This window comes from Saccopteryx leptura, chromosome 8 (assembly GCF_036850995.1).
Source record: "Saccopteryx leptura isolate mSacLep1 chromosome 8, mSacLep1_pri_phased_curated, whole genome shotgun sequence".
Classification (NCBI taxonomy): Eukaryota; Metazoa; Chordata; class Mammalia; order Chiroptera; family Emballonuridae; genus Saccopteryx; species Saccopteryx leptura.
The window spans coordinates 76111728-76135902 of record NC_089510.1 but is presented as its reverse complement, the minus strand read 5'-3'; the positions used below and the strand labels follow the sequence as shown (position 1 = coordinate 76135902).

The 24175-nt window shown below is 38.7% G+C and overlaps 1 protein-coding gene across 5 annotated transcripts in view; it reads left to right on the top strand.

Annotated features, from left to right (window-relative positions):
- KCNMB2 (potassium calcium-activated channel subfamily M regulatory beta subunit 2) overlaps positions 1–24175 on the top strand; it is a 293224-nt gene that overhangs the window by 157196 nt on the left and 111853 nt on the right. Inside the window, exon 1 of one of the 5 annotated variants that reach the window (XM_066347069.1) lies at positions 4835–4858. The exons of the other annotated variants lie outside the window; for them this stretch is intronic. Coding sequence (XP_066203166.1) covers positions 4839–4858 — 20 coding nt within the window. The 5' untranslated portion in view covers positions 4835–4838. Of the gene's footprint in view, positions 1–4834; positions 4859–24175 lie in introns of those variants that run through there. 5 annotated transcript variants of the gene reach the window in all.

Genomic DNA, 24175 nt, shown 5'->3' with positions numbered 1-24175 from the left:
TGTTTACATAAGTGAATATTTCTTGGCTCTCCCATGACGACCCTTGCTGGCTGTAGACCCAAGCTCTTTCCAAATACTAAATAATTCAAAAGGAATTAATCTGTGATTAATTTTAAGCATTTATTATAAAATATTAAACTTGGGAATAAGGTGGTTTAAATAATGGTAAAAATCAACACAATTCCCAGAGTTTTAAGCCCAGAGATTATTTAAGAGGAATGTCGAAGGTATTTTTTTAATTAAAGGAAAGGCTTCCCTTAGAGGCCAATAAAGACCATGACCTGGAGAAGGGCGCTCTCCATTTATATGGCTGGAGTTTGAGAAAATAGCTTTAGTAGCTAATGAAATGCTTTTATATGTAATAATTTTATTCAAAATCTCCATCCTCCATAGAAAACAATTAAGTTTTAAGTGCCATGATAAAAAAAGATGACATGCTTTATGTTTAATTTTTTGTGTACATTATTCCCTCAAACAAATATTCTCTGATGGTTCAAAAACAATGATGGCAGTTTAGGGAGAGAGGCCACCTAATAAGATAGTCTCTTCCCTATGTTGTACCATTTCTAAAATACTTTGAGCATTACCTCCTATTCACATTGCAAACTAAGAATCACACTTTTGTGTTTCAAAGCTATCTAGATGAGAGCTGCCCAATCTGATAGTCATTAGCCACATGAAGCAAAATTAATTAAATTTAAAGTTCTGTAGCCTAGTCTCACTAGCCATATTTCAAGTGCTCATTTTGAGGCATCTGGGGCTAGTGGCTAATGTATCAGTCAGTTCAGGGTTCTAGAACATTTCTATCATTGCAAAAAAGTTCTCTTGGACAGTGCTGCTCTGAACAAATATCATCTTTATACAAAGGTGAAAACTTTCATCAGAAGGGAGAACAAAAAGCAACCACTTTTCCCTCCTCTCTTACAATTTCAAAATGTGAGACTCAAAAGGCTAACTGGCTTTCTCAAGGTTAAAACTCCAGTTAATGAGAGAACCAAGACTCGAGTCCACCTCTCTTACATCATGCTCAATCCCAGCCTGTTCACAGGGCCTTTTACTTTCAGGCTAGGAATAAACAGTACATTTGAATGGCCAGTATTTTTCAACCACCATCAATTCTGACTTCCATAAAATGAAACATTCATAAGTCTCCAGCCTCTTCCACTTCTATTCTCACCTCTCCAGTTTTCTACCACCATAACCTTTTCCTCCTCTTCAAACTCAAATACAATTTAGCACAAACTCTCCTTTGACCTCTTCTCCAAAACCTTTTCCCATAAGTCCATGATCTCAGGTCTCAGAAGAATTCCATACTCCCAAACCCAGTCCTCAAGTTAATCCTAACCCACCCGTATCTGGGGAACCTGTCTACTGACAATACCCTTGTTCAGCTTATTGGTGGCTTCACCTGACTCTTGAGCAGAGGACTACCCTGAGTCCTTGCCCTTCTTCCCAGCAATATTCTATAGAAATGCTTCTTGAACACATTTTTAGGTGGTCCTAAATGAAGCACAGGTCTGTGACAACTATGCTGTCTTTATGCAGCAGCTGCAAGGGGGTGAACAATATGATCAAACCATTGGCAGAGACCTGTCAGTAATCAGGCTTGACTTGTCTCTCAAGCCATCCTATAGTTTAGGGCTCGACTAGCCAAGAACCCCTATCAGGTACTGTGCACAGTGGATAATTATTACATTGTCTACTTTTAAGTGATATAAAGAGAGATTTTTTTTCATAAATTAAAGGTTATAGAAATGTTCAAATTAGAATTTGATCACACAGAAAAGAAGGTCTGAAAATGAGTTCCCAAAAGGTTATGGTGGTAGAAAACTGGATTTACATACATACACAAAATCCCCAAAAGAGTTCTGATCTTTATATTTGGGAAGAGACTAAAAAAAGAATGCTTTTTATAATTGTCTATAATTGTCACTTTTGCTATTATTTATTTCTACACTTTTTGAACTGATATTTAGATTTTGCATATCTGAAATAATTACAGTTGAAATGAAATACAAAATCGGACTCAACGCCATCTCCTTCAGGAAATGGAATGCCAAGTAACCACAGAATCACCATTAAGATAAACAGAACTCCATTCCTTCTTCCAAGAAGAGTTACACAGAAAAATAGAACCAGAAGCAGAGAAAGAGAGTACAAACATGGAAGAAACACCTTGGCCGTAGTTCTACCAGGGCCCTGCCCTCAGTACCCCCATATCAGACCACAAGAGACTCCTTTAAATGTTTAGGGTGAGGGGGTAAACTTGGACTGTCAGATCTCACAATCACTTGCTAGAGGTTGAATGTGAACACCTACTGCAAGACACACACCAGTCAACCCTTATACAGTATTTTATGGCCCCTCCCTGTCTTTGGTGTCAGCAGCCATAGGCAGTTCTTTGCCTTGGTCCCGAATCACTAGCTGCTTGATTTTCAGAAAAATACAGTATTGGCAATTTGATGTTTTTATCAAGGTCACGATAATTCCAAGATCATAGAATTTTTTTTCATAATTAAATGATATAATGTATGCAAATTGTCTGATACGAGTAGGATCTTCTCCAAAGAATAGCTGTTTCCCTTTGTGATCATATGCCCTTTGTATAGTAAGGTGACACTAGCAACTCTTACCAACCTGACCTTTTGAGTGCACAGAAACAACCACACTTAGAAGGTTAACACTATTTCCAAATGGTGCAGATGAAATTTGACTAGATACAAGGTCTGGTTTGGTCTCTCATCTTCCTAACCTTACAGCCTTCCACTGCCAATCCAGGCCAATGCCACCAAGTCTTTGGGGGCTTCAAGAAAGGGGGAAGTTGTTCTTTTCTGGTTTGTAGTCTTATGCCAGATCAAATTACTTCCCTTGTTGAATAAGAACAGATCTCTATAGCTGCAGACCCTACCCAGGTCTAATGCTAACTTGCTCTCCTAAACCTCAGTCCTCTGCATGTCCACAACAGTGCTTCTGTGCTTGCAGGGAGACTCTGCCTCCTCTTCCCTAAAGAGGCCCCCAGTTAACTTGACTTATTTAGCACATCAACAAAAAGCACAGTCAGGAGTACCACAGAGCCAGCACATTTAGTTATTTTTTTCTATTTGCAAGTGGAGGTACCTGGAGAAAAACCTGGGGGAGAATGTGAGTGGCAAGTAGTGCTGATTTCCAAGGCCCAGTCTCAGGGTCCCTGGTATAAAGTGGTAACTGATAGCTAAGTTAAGATGAGCAGAGACATCTGCCACTTAATAACCATGAGACTCCAGGAACATTGGTTAAGTTTTTTGATCATCAGTTTATTCATTTGTGTAAAGGAGATGAAATTATCTAACTCATGGGGTTGTTGGGATGGTTAAATGATAGGTTAGAAGCACCTGGCACAGTGCCTGGTATATAGTGTGTTCTAAATAAATGATCACAGTTACTGTCAGTACCAGTATTATTGCTAGTATACTACCTAGCAAATCAAAGGTATTGCTACTATTAAAGGTAATTGCCACTCTGAAATGTTCATGGTAGGGGACAGATAAGAAGGATAAGAACCTCATGGCTCCACCCAGACACTTGCACCAATTTTGCAGTAAATGTGACCAGTGTCAACACATGGCTGCCCATTAAAATCATCCAAGAGCTTTAAAAAATCCTAATGCTCAGGTTATATGTCTGGAATCTCTGAGAGGGAATCAAGACATCAATTATTGTAAAAGGTTATTCTAATAATTTATAGCCCAGTGTGAGAACCACAGTTCTAATGACTGCCTTAGAAAAGAAATGCCCTTATTGGAGCTTCTGTAGTCTCTGTTTATACCTCTATTATCATACTTGTCCCCATCTAGATAATTACTTTTAAGTGCTTCAGCAAATACCTGCAACCTGAGGAGACTTGTCAAGGCCAGCAACCAAGATGTATTCATCTTTGTAATTCCAGAGACAATGAAACACACTTGATAATTAGGATGATGATACCCATCTTTCATAAATCACAACCCCTATGTACCTGGCACTAGACTAAGGTCTTTACAATATTCTTTTATTGATTCTCACAATAACCTGTAGAGTAAAATGTTATTGCTAGTTTCATTGTACATCTGAGAAAACTGAGGCACTGATAGGTTAAGAAACTTGTTTAAACAGGTAGTCTGGCTCCAGAGCCTACTCTTTTTCATTAAGTTATGGAAATCTCCACATTGCACAGTGTGGACTTGAGTGGACATTTATCCACAAAAAGAACAATAACAATAGTATCACCTATAATTTATTGAGAGCTCCCTCTGTATCATGAACTATGTTAACCCCTTTACTTACTTTATTTTAATTCTCAGTCTCCCCCCAAAACCCTAAAAGGCAGTTTCTGTTATTATTTCCTTTGTGTGTGTGTGTGTGTGTGTGTGTGTGTGTGTGTGTGTGTGTATTTTTCTGAAGCTGGAAACGGGAAGAGACAGTCAGACAGACTCCCGCATGCACCCGACCGGGATTCACCCGGCACGCCCACCAGGGGCGACGCTCTGCCCACCAGGGGGCGATGCTCTGCCCTTCTGGGGCATCGCTCTGCTGCAACCAGAGCCACTCTAGCGCCTGGGGCAGAGGCCAAGGAGCCGTCCCCAGTGCCCGGGCCATCTTTGCTCCAATGGAGCCTTGGCTGCGGGAGGGGAAGAGAGAGACAGAGAGGAAGGAGGGGGGGGGGATGGAGAAGCAAATGGGCACTTCTCCTATGTGCCCTGGCCGGGAATCAAACCCGGGTCCCCTGCACTCCAGGCCGACGCTCTACTGCTGAGCCAACCGGCCAGGGCCTGTTATTATTTCCTTTTACAAAGAGAAAATTGAAGCTCAACTGACTTCAGATGAGGTCATCCAGAATGAGGTAAGGATTTGAACTCAAGTGTGCCCAATTTTTGACTCTTAATTTTCCAACAATTCCGTATTTATTTATTAATTTACCAATAGATGAATGAAAGAGCAAATGAATGAATGAATAAATGAATGAATGAATGAATGAATGACTTTCTCAAGTCTTTTTCTATCTTTGCCTTCTTTATCAACATTCTCAGGAGGAATCTCTGCTATACAAGAAGCTTAACTCCTCTTACAGTTTAAAGAAGAAAAAAATAGCTGTGTACTAATTCTAATGGGGGAGGAGGTAGGGGAAAACCACATGGAGAAAATGAGTCTCTGCAAATTCCCAAAGATTTGAGACTGAAGCCAATTTGTTAGTTTGCAAATGAAAGCACTGTTTTTGCTTTTCACGATTCTGTTTCTGGATTTTAAAATCGAAACAGGAGGTTTACCATCTGCTTTGTGTATTGGAAAATAAGAACTACTGCGAACACTGGAAGAGATGAAGGGATTAAGAAAAAGTCATAGACACAGACAACGGTATGGCGATTACCAGAGAAATAGGGCAATAGGGGTGAGGATGAAGGTAGAAGAGGGCCAAGGGGGATAAATGGCAGTGGAAGAAGATCTGGCTTGGGGGTGCTGAACACACAATATAATACACAGATGATGTTTTACAGAATTGTACACCTGAAACCTGTATAATTTTATTAACCAACATCACCCCAATAAATTTAATAAAAAAAAAATCTGCAAATACTGAACAGATAGATGCACTGGATAGTCTCAAATGTTTCTGGTTGCTAGGCAACACACTTCTTGTTTTCCAGGTACTTCAGCTAAGTCACTTGGGCTTCCACTTTGAAAAAGTCTTGAATTAAACTTCCAGCCATAGGCTGTATGTGCAAAGTATTGAAACAAAACCAAAGAGGGCATTTGATTTTATCCAGATTTTCTGAGACTGGTCACTAGCTGCTGTTACTGTCAGTGCTAGATCAACACCAAGCAATGAGTTAACACAATGTGGTTTTCTTAAGAAATCAAACTCAGTTTTTTATACAATCAGGCTTCTTAATTCAAACATCAGAAAAGGCACTTCTGAAGTAGTAAAAAGTATAAATTAGGAAAATGATTTGACTTTGGGTAATGGGCACACAACACAATCAACAATTCAAATGTTATGGAAATGTTTACCTGAAACCTATGTACTCCTATGGATCAATGTCACTCCATTAAATTTTAAAAGTTTAAAAAAAAGAAAGTATAAATTATAGAATAGTTTTAAATAATAGAATTTTGTTCATTCAGTCAAGTTCAATAACTTGAAATGAATTAACAAAATTGCTATGTAGAAATCCTTATTTGAGTGGAAGTTGAGAATTTTTTTTAATTAACACATTAACACACCAGTTTAAGCAATCCTGGTACTTGTTTATCAATCTTCTCAGGATTTTTTTTTTTTTTTTGTATTTTTCTGAAGCTGGAAACGGGAAGAGACAGTCAGACAGACTCCTGCATGCGCCCCACCGGGATCCACCGGCACGCCCACCAGGGGGCGGTGCTCTGCCCACCAGGGGGCGATGCTCTGCCCCTCCGGGGCGTCGCTCTGTTGCGACCAGAGCCACACTAGCGCCTGAGGCAGAGGCCACAGAGCCATCCCCAGCGCCCGGGCCATCTTTGCTCCAATGGAGCCTTGGCTGCGGGAGGGGAAGAGAGAGACAGAGAGGAAGGAGAGGGGGAGGGGTGGAGAAGCAGATGGGCACTTCCCCTGTGTGCCCTGGCCGGGAATCGAGCCTGGGACTTCTGCACGCCAGGCCGACGCTCTACCACTGAGCCAACCGGCCAGGGCTCTTCTCAGGATTTTATGTGAACATTCATTTAAGCAATTCCATGTAGATACTGTTTCACCTCTCCTACAATTCTGGAAGAAAAGTATTTCCACTATTTTTAGAGATAAAGTAACTGAGATTATGTGGATAAGACCCCTGTCTGAAATTTATAATTAGCTCCAAAGATTTTGAGAGAATCCCAGGATAAAATTTCTGCATGTTCTTAAGCCCCAGCCTATGCCCTGGCATGCATGCTTATCTTTTTTGGAAGACTTCCCAGGCCACAATGTTCAAACCAGCCACCCAGGACAATGTCTGTGCCTTTCTGTTCAAATCCCCAGCCCTAGCAAGTGGCCCCCATGAGCCTGAAATAATATAGTTAAACCTAAAATATCACTGGCATGTGTTGTATTAACTAACTGGCACCTGTAAGCCACAGAAGTTGAGCAGGGCCCTGACTCCAGCTCACTCACACAGCAAGGCTCTTACAGAGCCTGAGTTACAAATTACAATCACTTCTCGGCTTCTCATTTATTTCTCACCTGTCACAATTCCCTAACCATTCACATCCAGATAGGAGACGGGAGGAAGCATAGTTGAGGATTTTGGAGAAAACCTTAAGGAGGGCACATTACTTAGGTGTCCCATAACACACTCCAAAATTCCTAAATTCTAGATTTTCATGCCAGCCAGAGGAAAGCGAACTTGTTTTTCCCTTGCTTATGGACCTGAGGCCAGCGAGCAAGGTTGTGTTCAGGGAGTTCCTAACTGGGTTAGGGGGTATGTGGATTTGGGGCATGGGTGCATGTACATGTCCACACACGCATGCTGGGGGGGGGGGTCATGTTGGTGGATGAAAGCCATTTAAAACATACAGATTCTTCCTAGTACTTGTGTGGGGTACGGAGGAAGTTTAACAGTTTTCAATCTTTCATAAAGACCTTTTTAGTTTAATTTTAATATTAGATCTTGCGGTATCGATATTATAATTCTATGTCTCTCTTGAGAACCCGACTTTGAAATGCTTCCTGTTCCATCCATTATGCACTCATTCATTTATTCAGTCTGTATTTGATATTTGCTGAGTGCCTACTGTTCTCCAGAAGCTGGGACATAGTGATGGACTGAATAGACATGGGCCCTGACCTCGGGAGATTGCGGTCAAGGGGACATTAATTAAGGACTTACTATATTCCAACAACTATTCTAATTCCTTTGTGCCATTAGCTTACTCAGTTTTCATTGCATTTAATCTTTACAACAGCCATATAAAGTAGGTATTATAATAAATTCCTTTTACTAGAAAATTGAGAGGTAAGGAAACGGTCCTTGCCAATTGTGAGGCAAAAATCAAACCCAAGTCTTCCAGAGCGCAAACACTTCACTACCATGCCATATTGCCTCTATTTTAATTGTGTATATTTGCATATATTTTAAGTGTGATGATTAAATGTCATGATGCAAGTAAAAAATCTTAATGTCATGCCCACAGTTAATATTGTATCTCCAGCAGTTATTTTTGTCCTGTCATCTTGCATAGAGGTAGCCTAGTCATTCCGAGCGCCACCTCCTCTCATAGTGAGTCCCCTTGGAAAGTCCCAGGTGGTCTTCTTGACGCCACCCTGTCTCTCCCCTCAAAACAGCTTCCCAACCTGCCTCTAAGAACCAAGAGGCCAGACTTGTCATTCCTCAATGACAAGGAAGCCTGGTGTATGGGCCCTGGAAGACCCTTGTCCTGTTCAGAGAACCTCAGAAGAGAGAGCAGCCTCTCCAAGTTGAGAGTGTGCAAAGCCTGTCCCTGAGGTCTGTTAGGTACAGTGTTCACCAGAGTCCTAACCTTTGTTCATAGAACTTGAATACATATGCATTCAAATGCCCTGATGGTTTTTACCTGGGAATTTGCCAAGTGAAGACTGAGAAGTACCCTTTGGGATAGGGAAGAGTATGTGTGAGGATGCAGAGTCCACAGAAAGCAAAATGTAATTATTGAAAGACAAAGAAGAATGGTAGGCAAAAGCAAGTGAGCCAAATTTGGAAAGGTAGGTTTCTCAAACCTATTAGGAAGAGTCGTTGGGTCAGTGGAAGAGTTTGCACTTGTTGAACCTGCAGGTGGGCAGTTTTGCCCCAGTGATGGCATTTAAGCAGCAGTGACCAGATAAGGTCCACTTCAGTGATCTCTAATGTTTGCCAGCATTAATGAAGCTTTTTCACTTAAAGCAAGCCCCTTTCTCTTTGAGAGTTTGTGGAAAGATTGGCCATGGATATCACAGCTGAACCACAGTCTACCGTCTAGAAATAATGCATGTGCAGCTTTCTGAAGCTCTTCCTCCCTGATTCTGAAATTCCGCTTGTCTGCTCTCGCATTTCTACAGCACTAAAGAAAAAAAAAAAGAAATTGACCACTTGTTCATTTTGGAGGTCAAATACAGAAAGATTTTGAAGGGTTCCAGTCTACTTTTTCAGTTTGAGGATTTAAAAGAGAGAGAGTTTAGGACTGATTTGAATAACGGCTTGTGTTCCCAAGAGCTTTGTGCTTTGGTAAGCAATGCTGGCTGATTATTGCCTCATGCTTTTCTGAAACAGCTGCCTGTCTCATTTTAGAGCTCTATTCTAGGGGGATTGCAAGAACCACAGAAGAGAATTTAACTCCTGAATACTCGGTTCATTTGGGTAGAAGAGATTTGAAAGAGCAGCGGTACTCTTTTGTGTGTTTCAGAAAGTTGCTGTTTGTTTAAGGCAGATAGGGAAATGTTCTTTCTGTGGATTCAAAGGGAAGTTTTGTGTGAGCCATTCCTCTCAAGTCCACCTCTTTGATATTTTGATGTCTGTCTGTATCTTTGGTTTTCAGCTAGGATTCAGTATCTATTTTAAGGAGGGACAAATTAAGGCTTACATCTCTGATCTGTCTCTCTATTTTTTGAGGCCAACTATAAGTCTAGTTTATTTGGAAACCACATCATGCTATGGTGGTTGGATTTCTTGCCATACAAAATAAGGAATTAATTGCCTGTTACTCATTTACAGATTATTTATTAAACACCCTGTGAATTTTTTAGGTGCTGTGTATATCAATGGAGTTTGGTTTCCTCCAACATGATTCAACAAAGAGTTGTTGGCTTAGTGAACTTCCCTTTTATGTCAAAATGGCAACTAAATAGAACTGACTAAGACCCTGGGTGAATAGTAATTGAGCTTTAGGAAGCAAGTGGAGATCTGCAGTGGTCCCTTGAGACCTTACTGAAGTTTGGCTAAAGATGTTGGAATTACTTGCCCCTCTCCTTTGCTTTGTAACTGTTCCCTTTATTGCCTCCTTCTGTGAGGTGCCCGTTCTTATTGTCAGTTGTTCCCACATCACTTTTACCCAAGTTTACAATTCAACCAACTCCCAATGGTTCTTTCAAATTAACTATGGGCTGCTTATTCCCAATAAGAACAGAACAGAGCATCCATCAGTATTAGCTCACGTACTTCAGCAGGGATCTTGGCATCTCTACATTTGATATTTCTGAATGCTTAGATGATATACAGAATAGCATTAACAATACCAATATTTATTGAGCACCTATTATATATAAGGAACACCCTAAACATCCACATGCTATCTAATTTCTCTCTCTCACAACAATCTGTGAGCTAAATAATACTGTTCTCCTCACTTGATTGGTGAGAAAACTTTGTTGTAGAGAGAGGTAACTCACTGATGATCACAGAAAAAGTAAGACACATCAAAACTAGAATTTGCATTTCTGAATAACACGGCCCTCAGGAGCAACTCAAGAGGTTTCAACACATTTGCATGTTAGTTACTACAGGGGGCCCAGAGCAGTGGACCATGTAGAATGGACCCCACATCAGAGACTGAAGCCCTCCAGGCACACCCCCTCCCTCCGCAGGGTCTGTTCACTTTAAGAGAAGAACTCATACTCACAGATAGTCAAATTGGTCTTTCTCTCTAGGCATTGCTTTTAAAAAACATAAAACACTATTTTTCTGGAAGAAGTTAAATGATTAGCTTGTCAGGCTCATGTTGGTATTTTATGTTTGGGCAAATTTTAGTAACTTAAAAAAGAAACAAGATGAGCTATTCAAGATCCAATATGTCTAACCTAAAATATATATGTCAACATCAAGATGAGTCCAGATGGAAAACTGAACAGAAAAAATTAGGGTGATTTTTCTCCTTGTGTCTAATTTGACCTGAAGGCTTAAACTGGGCACCTGCTCCCAAGGCATGGGCCTCCACCACCCCTGTGTTCGGGAGTCATTTTACTTGCATTCTGGCTCACAGCATGTTTGTACCTGCTTCTAACCTCCTTAGTTCCAGTCCAAGCCTCCTCACTCATTTCTTCTACCCTTCTCCTGATCATGTTTCTCTCAAGCTGACATTGATTTCCTTCCATGATTCTGCTTTGCTGGAAGTTTATTCCAGGGCCCTCCAGATAACCACAAAATAGGGAACTTACTCAAGTGCCATCCTTCAGGGTCCACGCTCCATTAGGTTTGCTTCAACTAACTCCCCAGCTAGAGCTAGACAGTTGAAGCTGAAAGTGCCCTCTGCTCACATCAAGCATGATAGCTGACTTCTATGCCTAAGAGATAAGACAGCACCAGGGAGGCATCTCGCCAACAAATACAGCAAATCCTTATTTGTATGTGGCCCCTTGGAGTTTCTTTACCACTAATCTCTTCTGTAAATAAAGTTTACCTTATACCTCTTTCCTTCAGCATAATCTTCATTGTTTCTGATTTTCTGACCTTATGACAACAATCTCTGGCCTGAGCCCTTCTGTGAAAGCCACTCTCCATCTTTTCTCTGGAAGTACTAAATCAGAACAACCTATGGCCAATTACAAGGCACGTGCTTGGGATATAGCATTGTCTTGTTGCTGAGAAGGGACATTTTCTTATAATTTCACCTCCAATAGTGTTGTTCTATTGCATTGTCTTTTGTTATAGTAAATACATAAAGAAAGAACCTTACCAAATACCTGAAATTTTCCATCTTTATATCTATCTACCTATTTATCTATCTATCTATCTATCTATCTATCTATCTATCTATCTATCTATCTATCTATCTATCATCTATCATCTATCAATCTATCAATCTATCTATCATCTATCTCTATCTGTCTATCTGTCTGTCTATTATTTATCTATTATCTAGCTAATTTTCCCACTAAGAAAGCAAGTTCTACCTTCAGAAGTTAGCAAGACTATCAGGTCAGAAACATTTTCTTACCTGGCCCCAGGCCCTGGACCCAGAAAATCAGCATTAAAGCCAGTTTGGGTGCTGAGTGGCTGTGCTGCCTCGGGCAGGCCATCTCAGCCTTCTCAGCCTTAATTTCCAGATATGAGAGCAGGCAACACAAGGGTTTAGATGAGTTCAAAGTGTGAGTTGTTCTAAGTCCCACTTCTTTCTCCTGCCCCACACCACCTGAGAAAGCTCATCAAGAAGTACATCAGCATACTTTAGTCTGATCATTACTTAGGTATTATGTTGATCTAATAAAAAATATGGTTCTACGGACATCAAATCTGCTCCTGTCTTATTTTAAATTCATAGTCATGGATTTGAAGCCCTGAGTCATATGAGACCTATCCCTTCAGGGTGACAGCCATGCCTCCAGGTCGGTGAGAGGGGCTTCAACTCCAGCTGTGGACCTCCAGAGGCACGGTGGGACCCTGAGCCATCTCAGCCTTCAAGCAATACTGTGACTATTTCCTAAGCACCCCTACACCAGGCTGGGCCTGATCAGTTCTCTCCGGATTAGGACTGTTTACAGCACCAGTGTGTTACAGCTTAGTATAGTTTCTTATGTTTCAAACACTTGCTTTATTCTTTTCCTTACAATTATTAACTGACAACACTCTCCTTTCAATACACCAAATTTGCATGGGGACAGCAGTATTGTTCTGAGCAGGCCAAAGTCCTGGGCTTTCTCCCACTGGAGTCTTCTAACCACAAGGGAGTTGCGGGGTCATTAAACATTCCTGTGGGCTCCATTTCAAGGCTCTCTTCTTCAGGCTACAGAAATGCCACGTTTGACCTTAATCTCCAGCAAACAGGTAGGGAGGGCCTTGCTTTGTAACTCCTCAGTGACAGCCTGTATGACCGCACCCTGGGCTCCAAGACACTTCAGTAGCTATCAGTCCTGCTCTCAGACAGCCTGTATGACCGCACCCTGGGCTCTGAGCCACTTCAGTAGCTGTTAGCCCTGCTCTCAGAGGGCAGGAAGCAGCTTTGCCTTCACTGTATTCTTCTTTCAAGTTTGATTTCTTTTTGTTGACTTTTTATTTTTCTCCTAAACCCGTTTTCCTCCAGTGGCTTGGGGATGCGTATAATTTCCAAACAGAACACACCACCTGACAAAGTCGTTCACCATTTCTATATTTCCTCCTGTGCAACATCAAAAATGCCATCGTAAATGGGGAACACAGCAGATTTGTCAGCTCCTACCATCTTTATGTCCAAATGTTTTTTTCCTGTTTTAAAATCATTTTGCAGTATGTTTGACTCTTTTATTGGGTGGGGGTGAATATCTGGCTCTATGAATATGTATAGATTCATATAATTACCACCACAATTCACATAGAGTTTGCTTAACCTGTTGTCCTTGACATTCAAATCTTCCTCCACATTCAGACACTGGCAGTCACTGTCCTATAGTTTTGTCTTCCTCAGAAAGACATAGAAGTGGGATCATATAGTATGTAATCTTTCAAGTCTAACATTTCAATAAGCACAATACATTTAAGATCCATTCATGGAAATAAATATAGTTTATTCCTCTTTATTGCTAAGTAGTATCATTGTATGGCTGTACAATAGTTGTTTATCCATTCATCCTTTGAAGGACATTTGGGTAGTTTCTAGTTTATGGTAGTTATAAATAATCTGCCATACACATCTATGTATAGATTTCTGTGTGAACACGAGAATTTGTTTTTCTGGGATAAATGCCCAGAACACAATTACTAGGTCATACAGTAAGTGTATGTTTTACTTTGTAAGAAACTATCCTACTGTGGAAAATGGTGACTATATCATTTTGTATTCCCACCAACAATGTAAGCGGGTTCCAGTTTTTCTACATCCTTGCAAGCACTAAGTATTGTCAGTATATTTTAATTGTACCCTTTTTAATAGGTATCTAGTGCTTGCTCATCTTGGCTTTAATTCACATTTCCCAAAAGGCTAATGATGTTTAGTATCATTTCATGTGCTAATTTTCCAGCTTTATATCTAACTTTGGTCAAGTATCTTGTCTAAGACTTTGGCCTATTTTAAAATTAAGTTGATTTTTTCTTACTGTTAAATTTTTCAAGTTCTTTATATATTATAGGCATAAGTTTTTTGTCAGATATGTGATTTGCAAATACATATATTCTTCATTAAGAATAGTGAATTTTGATGAGGTACAATTTATTGATTTTAGTGTCTTATCTAAGACCTCTTCTTAATTTTAGTTAACAAAACTTTTTCTTGTCTGCTTTATCTGAAAGTTTGTAGCTTAATGCTGTAAGTTTACACCTGTTATTCATTTAAAGCTAATTTTTGTATAAAGTGATATGAGGTTTAAGTTGAGGGGTTTCTTTTTGCATCTATATGTTTAATTATTACAACACCTTTGTTGAAAAGACTGCTTTCTTCATGTAATTGTTTGAACTTTTGTAAAAAAATTAGTTAGCTATATTTGTGTGGATCAACTTCTGGACTCTCTATTTAGTTCTATTTCTATTGTGTTACCTCTTCACTATTACCATACTACCCTACTACTATACCTTTATAGTAAGTCTTAACATAAGTAGTATAATCTCTGAAATTTTGTTTTTCATTTCCATAATTGTTTTCATTATTCTAATTTCTTTGCCTTTCAATATAACATTTAGAATAAGGTTGTCTGTATCTTTAAGATATTCTGCCAGAACCTTGATTGAATTGTACTAAATCTACAAATCAATCTGGGGCTAATTGACATCTTTACTATACTGAGTCTTCTAATTCATAAAGGCAGCATTTCTCTCCATTTATTTGTATGTTTTTTATTTCTTTCATCAATGTTTAGTGGTTTTTCAGCATACAGAATGAGTGTGCTATTTAGTAGAGTGCTTTTAATTTCTAAGTGTTTGGTAATTTTCCTGATATCTTTCTGTATTGATTTCTAGTTCAATTTTAATATGATCAGGGGACATACTTTGAATTAGTTCAAAGAAACCTTCATAAGGTTTCTTTTGCCCCTGAATATGGTTTATCTTGGTGAACTTCTCATGTACACTTAAGATAGAATATTTTATGTGTAATCACAGAGTGAAATATTGTATAAATATTAATTGGACCAAGTTGGTTGATAATGTTGTTTAGGCCTTTTATGTCCTTACTGATGTTCTGTCTACTGTTTTCATAAATTACTGAGAGGGAAACTTTTGAGATCTCTAACTATAATTCTGGATTTGTCAGTTTCTCCTTTTAATTAAGTTAGCTTTTGCTTTATAGAATTTGAAACTGTGGTTAAGTGCATAACATTTAGAACTGTTATTTCTTCTTAGTGAGTTGACCCTTTTATCATGATGCAATGCATTTCCCTCTATCCTTGGTAATCTCTGTTGCTCAGAGGTCTACATTGTCAGACATAAATACAGCCCCCAGGTTTTCTTTTGATAAGTGTTTGATATATCATTTCCCACTCTTACCCTTAACCTATCTATATCATTTTGTTTGAAATGAGTTCTTGTCAACACCATATAGTAGGTTCATTTTTAAAAAATTTATCCCTAAGGATGATAGGATGAGATAAACCTGAAGGGATGGGGAGAGGGCGCTGCTGGGAGGGGGAAAGGGAGATGCTGAAGGGGACACAGGGGCAGGGGGATGCATTCAGGGCGACACTAGAAACTATGTAAACACAATTAATTAAATAAATAAATAATTTATCCTTAAAATCTTTATTTTTTAGTAGGTATATAAATCATGTGCTGCTTAACAACAGGGATATGTTCTGAGTCATTAGGCAATTTCAGCTTTGTAGGATCATTATAGGGTGCACTTGTACCAGCCTAGATGGTATAGCTTACTATACACTGAGGCTATACAGTCTAGCCTACTGCTCCTAGGCTACAAGCCTACACAGCATGTTACTAAACAAAACAATACAAGATTAAATCAAGCACAAGAAAAAATGATGCAATCAAGAGACATAAACACAAGAAGTATGAGATTGCTGACAGTGTAATACAGCATACTGTTTTACAACAAACTGTTTTTGAAGCAGAAAGAGTAAACTCAGAAATAATAAAAAGTATAATACAGTAAATACATAAACCAGTAACAGACATTTATTATCATTATCTAATATTATGTACTATAAATAATTGTATGTGCTATAACTTTTAATTGATTTTAGAGAGACAGAAGTGGGGAGAGAGAGAAAGAAGCATTTATCTGTTGTTCCACTTAGTTGTGCATTCATTGATTGCTTCTTGTATGTGCCCTGACTGGGGATTGAACCCACAACCTTAGTGTTTTCAGATGATGCTCTAACCAACTAAGCTAACAGGTCAGGGATATATATGCTATTGTTTTATATGAATGTCTGAGCAGTGGGTTTGTTTATACCAGCATCACCACAAACAAGTAAGTAATGGGTTGAACTATTACATTATGACAACTATAAAGTCACTAGGTGATTGGAATTTTCCAACTACATTATAATCTTATGGGACTACTGATGTATATGTGGTGTCATTGGCCAAAATATCATTATATATCACATGATTATTTTTACCACATTTGCATTTAGTAGGATCATAGTAAATTTATGTCTACCATTTTATTATTGGTTTTGGTTTGTTTCCTCTATTCTCATTCTTTTCTTTTCCATCTCATGATATCTTTTGTGTTATTTAAACCTTTAATTTATCTAATACGGTTTTTAAAATTATTTCTAAGTGTACTCTTTTTAGTGGCAATTCTAGGAATTACAATATGTAAACTTAACTTTTTATAGTCTGTATAGAATCAATATTTTTTCACTTAAAATGAAATGTAAAACTTGCTACTATATAGGTCTCTTTATCTTTTCCCTTCATGTTATAATTGTTTTATATATTACAACTGCACTCACTGAAAACCTCATACAGCAATATTCTAATTTTTGCTTTCCAGCATCAACCCTATTTAAAGAACCCAGGTGGAGATGAGCCATCAGCCACACTTCCCATTTGTGTTGCTCTTTCCTCATTACTGATAGTCCCAATTCCTTCTGGTGTCATTTCTCTTCTGTCTGAAGAATTTCCTCTTATTATTATTTTAGAAATATTCTTCAGGCAATAAATTCTTTTGGTTTTTCTTTGTCAAAAATGTTTATATTCACCTTTATTGGTTATAGAATTCTGGACTCACAGGGTTTTTTTTCCTTCTAATATTTCTTTAATATGCACTGAATTTGAAGAACATTGAGATTGCTTTTATGGACCAGTCTGTTCTATTTTGTCTTATGATAAAAAGATATATGCTAAAATAGACATTCAAATATATCATTTATGTGTACTTCTACATTTGTCATCAAGATTTCAAATCGGAAAAGCTGTTACAACAGACAATGCTCATTTACAATAATACTAGATGTGGAGCAAACAACTCAAGAGCAGAGCCTGTCACTATTTTCATTGATTGGTTTTTATCCCATAATTAACTGAAAAGACATATTATCTCTCATGTTACAATTCTAGCTCTCCTTTCATTTGATTTTCTTATACTGTTGTGATCACACCTTCATCACTGTCCTGGCTAGGGACCACTAGTTGGCAAATAAAAATCAAACAATCTTCATTAATAATATCTACCATCTGCTTCCCTCATTGGGCTACGAATTAAACAAGAATTAATAAGCTAATGATAGCAAAACTGATGGCTATTTAGCTATTTATTAAAGTAATAAGAAATAGTCATATACTTTTTTGAAAGACAAAGGAAATTATCAATTATAGTTTTCATTTTATCTTGAATCTCTGTACTGTTCTCAGTACATATGCCCTCTCCCGGTAATCCAAACTGAAGTTCCAGTTTAGCCTTGAATCCCTTCTCCACATCTCTTCTCCTCTAGTCACCTTGAGAATTTCCGTTGTGCCTGTAGTACCCTAATTAAATGTCACCTTTAGGAGGCATTCCTTCACATCCCCTTTCCCCATTATAGTAGGTAGAATAGTGGTCCCCCCAAAGATGTCCATGCTCTAATCCCTGGAACCTGAAAATATGTTACCTTACATCATGGCTAAAGCAACTTTGCAATTTGATTAAGTTAGTGACCTTTAGATGGGGAGATTAACCTGAATTCTTCAGGTTGACCCAACCTAATGACAAATCCTCAAGTGGAGATCCTTACCTAGCTACGGTCAGAGGAAGACAACTAATAAAGGAGAGTCAGAGTGATGCAACATTGCTGGCTTTGAAGATGGAGAAAGGGTCATGATCCAACACATGTTGGCAACCTCCACAAGCTAGAAAAGACACAGTTCTCCCCTAGAACCTTCAGAAAGAAATGCAATCCCACTGATACCTTGAATTTGGCTCAATGACACCTGTGTCAGAATTCTGACCTACAGAACTATAAGATAATATATTTGTGTTGTTTTAAGCCACTAAGTTTGTGGTCATTTGTTACAGCAGCCATAGAAAACTAATCCAACCCCCTGCCTGTTGGGTTGAATGTCCCCTCTAAAGTTTTTGTTACACTCCACACATACTGCTAACAACATGTACACAGCACTAATCACATACTATTAATATCATCTGCTGTATTAAGTATGCTGCTCATTGCAATAGACTGAGTACTTTAAAGTGGGTATAGATCTTATGTGGGAAAGTTGTTATCCATGAATTCATTCATTTATCACACAAAACAACTGTTGAATAATTACTTCACATTTGGCCCTGGGACAGGCTTTGATAGTAAAAATGCATATTACATTACTCTTTCATTTCATTTCTGCCTATGATTTTTCATTGAAGAAATAGAACAGGATCAGGCATAATGATGTTGGGTGACTTCATCCAGAGTGGACACTAACAGCATTCATATTTTTAGATCTGGCAATCAAAAGACATTAAAGACATATATTCATATCCACAAAATCTCTTCAATGAGTCAGTGAGATTATTTTGGGAAACAAGATGGGCCAAGGAGAAGGGGGAGAAACTGTAGGAAGGAAATGAAATTGCTTATTTTTCACATGAAGAGTGTCAGACTAAAAGCGTCAAGCAATGTTACCCATGATACCATCAGACAGATGACTATTTCTAAGCCAAGTTATGAATCATGTTTGCACTGTCTGTCTAAGAAGCAAAAGGAGATGAGATCGACTTTGGGATGAATTTGTGTGCTTTTCAGCTCTTTGCCAGAGGCATCTATCGGTCACCTCTGTCAGCATCAGGCATGGGAAGCTCAGTTCCCTCTCATCGACCTCCCCTTTGACACCTGCTGTACTTTTACAACAAGACGATGCCTGCCTCCACCCACAGTTGCACTTATGCTTTTGAAAGTGATATTTTCTATAGGGGCACACTCTACTGTAAATATACATATTTATATATATACACTTTAGACTTGATATCTCATCCTTTATTAAACTGAGACTTTTCCACCTCTGGAAAGTTACCTGGGAGTGAAATTCCTATTTCCTCATTTGCATCTATCTCATTTTCCTGTTCTCAGTGTTGAGAATCAAGAGATCAAGTGTTGCTCTGTAAGTGCACACACAGACCTGGTTAACTCTTTAGGAGAGAGGTCTCTGTGTTACTCTGGCCTATCACACAGTTTTTCAGAAATGAAATATACAGAAAACAAACAAACAGATAGACAAACAAAGTTACCTATTTGGTACCAAACATAACAAAAGGAAACAAATTCCAATCAGGTGTGTTAATCAAGGGGACACTAGGAACTCAGAGAAGAAAAATTCTTCAGCACTTTATTTTGATTGAAACTGACCAAAATGTGGCAAAGAAGAAGTGGTTGAGTCAGGCCAAATGTATCACGGTGTTTAGGTTTCATCAGCTTCTCCTAGGCTGTGTTTCATGCTGCACATTCAATTTGGTCCCAGTTCACAGTATTGATTAGAAAGTTGGCTGAAATGATTGTATCTTCCAGAGTCAGGTTCAGTAACCGCAAAGCAGACCAAAATCCAGTCAAGTATTTCATAAATTCTCTACTTTCTTCTTCTTATTTTTTGTTTGTTTGTTTAGTCTCCAACCTAACCCATAATTTTGAAATCCCTTATCTCTTTAATCCGTTCCCTTGTCCTGGCTTTTATATTGCATGTGGTAAGATTTTCATTTAGCTCAGTTCTGGGCTGAAGTCAATCAGATCAAGGGTTTCTTTAGAAAATTTTTCTTACTGATAAAATGACCACTCTTGGCAGAATGTACTTTTTCCATGTCATTTCCGGGCATGTTTTATACTTTTCTCAACCCCACCTTGTTAAAGTATGTTTATCAATAGGCTATGGAGATCTCTTTGACTGGTAATCTCCATACCCCCAGACACTTCCTGGAATATGGTTTAGTTTTTCTATCTTTAGAATGTTGCCATTTGTTTCATATGTCAATCAAAATGGGTTAGATTATGCTAGAATTTAAAAAATCTCATTGGTTTATAACAACAGGGGCTTATTCCTCACTCACACTACATATCCATTGCTGACTGACAGGGGAATCTCATTGTTGTTACTGGGAGGGGGAACTCAGGCTGACAAAGTAGCTACCGTTTGCCATCTCAGTAGAAAAGAGACCTCTAGAGCAGTGGTGCCCAACCTTTTTTGGGCCACAGACCAGTTTAATGTCAGAAAATATTTTCACGGACCAGCCTTTAGGGTGGGATGGATAAATGTATCACGTGACCGAGACAAGCATCAAGAGTGAGCCTTAGAAGGATGTAACAGAGGGAATCTGGTCATTTTTTTAAAATAAAACATCGTTCAGACTTAAATATATATAAAACAGAAATAATGTAAGGTATTTATTCTTTCTCTGTGGACCAGTACCAAATGGCCCACGGACCGGTACCGGTCTGCGGCCCGGGGTTGGGGACCACTGCTCTAGAGTATCTCACACTGACACACATCTACGTGCTCTAGCACAGGGTGACACATACCACTTCCACTTGAAACATAGTAGCCCCAACTAACTACAGGAAAATAAGAAAGTACAATCCTACCATTTCCAATAAGTTACAAGATTGAAAATACTTGACAAAACTAATGGTAATCATGTGTGGCTATTAAAAATTGTGTTTTGATGTTGCCATTTGACCCATAAATTATCAAAATGTATGCCTTGCCCATTATATAGGTGCTTATTATGATAATAAACTAGCAGACATTGTAAGTAGTTGCATTTGTTAAGTCAGAACACATGTATATATTTGTTTTCTCATATTTGAACTGCTTCTCACTTTGTCTATTATCACTGACATTCTCCTGAAACACACACACACACACACACACACATACACACACACACACCCCTACCTTCCCTCCTCATCTAATCCTCAACTACTCTAATAGCTTCCTTACTGGTCCTATTTCTATCCTTGTCCTCCAAAGGCCATTTCATAACATAGCACCCAGAGCATTTCTTTTTAAAATGTAAATAAAATCAAGTCTTCTCCTATTCAGACCTTCCAATTTCTTTCCATCAAGCAACAAAATACAAACTCTTTACCAGGGCCTACATGATCTGCACAATGCTTATTGCTTCAACTTCACTTGGAACCACTTATCCTTTCCCACTCTACTCCAGCCAGAATGGTCTTCTTTATGATCTTCAAGTAAAATTAATTGCTGCATCAGAAATTTTATATTAAGCCTTCCTTCTGCCTGAAATATTTTCTCCCCAATTCCTCGCATAGCTGGTACCTCTTGCCATTTGGTCCTTTTATCAACACACCACCTACAGGGAAGCCATCCTCATCACCCAGTCAAATAATACCCACTCCAGTCACTCACTGTTAGTCAATTATTTAACAAATATTTAAGTGTTAATTATATGCCAGACAGTATTTTAGATACTTAGGTATATTCATGCACAAAACAAACAAATATGCTTATTTCAGTGGGAGAGACATACAAACTATAATGAATAAATTAAATAAGTTATATGTTTTATTAATAGGAGGAAGGGAGGGAGGGAGGGAGGAAGAGGGAGGGAGGGAGGGGGAAAGGAAGGCATGCACCGATTTGAATAGGTTCTTACTGTTCAAAAATGGGACAATATCAAGCACCACTATGTTTAAATTCTGCCACTTTTATATGATTTATACCTTGGATTAATCAAAGTTTATGATTAAACATCGAGGGGACACCTCTCTATAAAAGTATTTCACATTAATCTAATGATACAATTAAAGTATAACTATTTTCCAACATCTTGGTCTGGGTAACTCTTTGTCATGGGGGACTGTCCTGTACATTATGCAGTGTTTAGCAGCATCCTTGCTCTATCCACCAGATGCTGGTAATTGTCTCCAGACATGGCAAAATGCTCCCTGGGAAGAAAAACAGCCCTGCCTCAGAACCACTGATCTAGGAAATGAGCATCAATGGCTGTTTATGTGAGAAAACAAGAGGCAAAGAGATTCTATATGCTCTCTGATAGTACAAAATACAATATAAAATAATCTTGTTTACAAATAAAAATAAATAAAACTTGAAACTGATTAAGCTGTAGAGCTAGACACCAATGTATAGGAAGCACAGGAGACAACAACAATATTAAACAATACCAGAGGAGAATCAGCAAAATCCAGACCAGGAGAAATAATCTGTTCCTCAACAAAGAGTTTCAAGGTGCCCTGACCAGTTGACTCAGCAGTAGAGCATCAGCCCAGTGTGTGGAAGTCCCGGGTTCAATTCCTAGTCAGGACACACAGGAGAAGCAATCATCTGCTTCTCTACCCCTCCCCTTTCTCTTCCCCTTCTCTTTCTCTCTCTGTCTCATCCCCTTTTGCAGCCATAGCTCAAATGAGCAATTGGCCCCAGGCACTGAGGATGGCTCCATGGCCTTGCCTCTTGCACTAAAATAGCCCAGTTGCCAAGAAACGGAGCAGCAGCCCCAGATGGGCAGAACATCACCCCCAGATGGGAGTTGCTGGGTGAATCCCAGGCAGGGCACATGTGGGAGTCTGTCTCTCTGCTTCCCTGCCTCTCACTTGATATAAAAATAAAAATTTTTAAAAAAGAATTTCAAGTTAAAAACAAAAGATAAAGAAAGTGGAGAAAGAATCAGTAGATTAAAAGACATTTAGCAAAAATTGGGGAAACATGATGACTAGATATTTGGTGATATTGAGTAATTATTAAAATTTTGGTGAAATAATAGTAATTATGTTTCATAAAGAAATTTCTGTTAGAGGTAGATACTAAAAATACACTCACTCCTCATTATGTGCACATCCCATATTTGCAGTTTCACCTACTCACTAGAAGTTATTTGTAATCCTTAAAGTCAATACACAATGTTTTTGTGGTCATTCGCACACATGCCCAGGGTGGCAAAGTACTTGAATGACCTGTCACACAAGCTCCCACCTGACTTTGAACAAGGCAATGGTTTGCTTTCTTATGCCACCTTTTATAACTATAAACAAATGTCCTTTCCATGGCTTATTTAGTGTTAAGTTTTTCACACTTTTGTACCTTTTATTTTAAGTGAGAGGAGGGGAGCTAGAGAGACAGACTCTTGTGAGTGCCCTGTCTGGGATCTACCAGCAACCCACATCTGGGGCCGAAGCTCAGACCAACCAAGCTGTCCTCAGTGCCCAGGGCCAACACTAGAACTAATCCAGCCACTGGCTGCAAGAGAGGAAGAGGGAGAGAAGAAGGGGAGGAGAGAGGGAAAGAGAAGCAGATGATCATTTCTATGTGTGCCCTGACCAGGGGATCCCTGGGACATCTGCATGCTGGGCCAATGCTCTAGTCACTGAGACAACTGGTCAGGACCACAGTTTTTTACTCTTTGTGGGTGATTTCACTGTTTAAAATGGCCCCTTAGTTCTAAGTTCAAGAAGGCTGTGATGTGCCTTATGGAGAAAATGTGTGTGTTAGATAAGCTTCCTCCAGGCATAAGTGACAGTTCTGTGGGCCATAAGTTCAATGTTAATGAATCCACAACAAATACTAAATAAGCTGTCTTTAATAGAAACATACCTAAACAAGGTTATGTATAGAATGGTTGACAAAAATATACTTCCCTTGGGAGAAACGGTTCAATATTTGCTAATTCAGTGTGTTCATAGTAACCTCATAAAACAGAACTGCCACAGATGAGGAGACTTGACTGTGTAACAAATATAATTAAATGATTTTGAATTTCCACATTTTAATCTTGTAGAAATAATTTTTCAGTAGGCACTTAATGTCATTCTTAAACAGTTTCCTAATCTGTGTACATAAAATGCACATGTGCTCTTATAAAGGTATATATAATGCCTAAAATGAAATAACCCTGAATAATAAAAAAA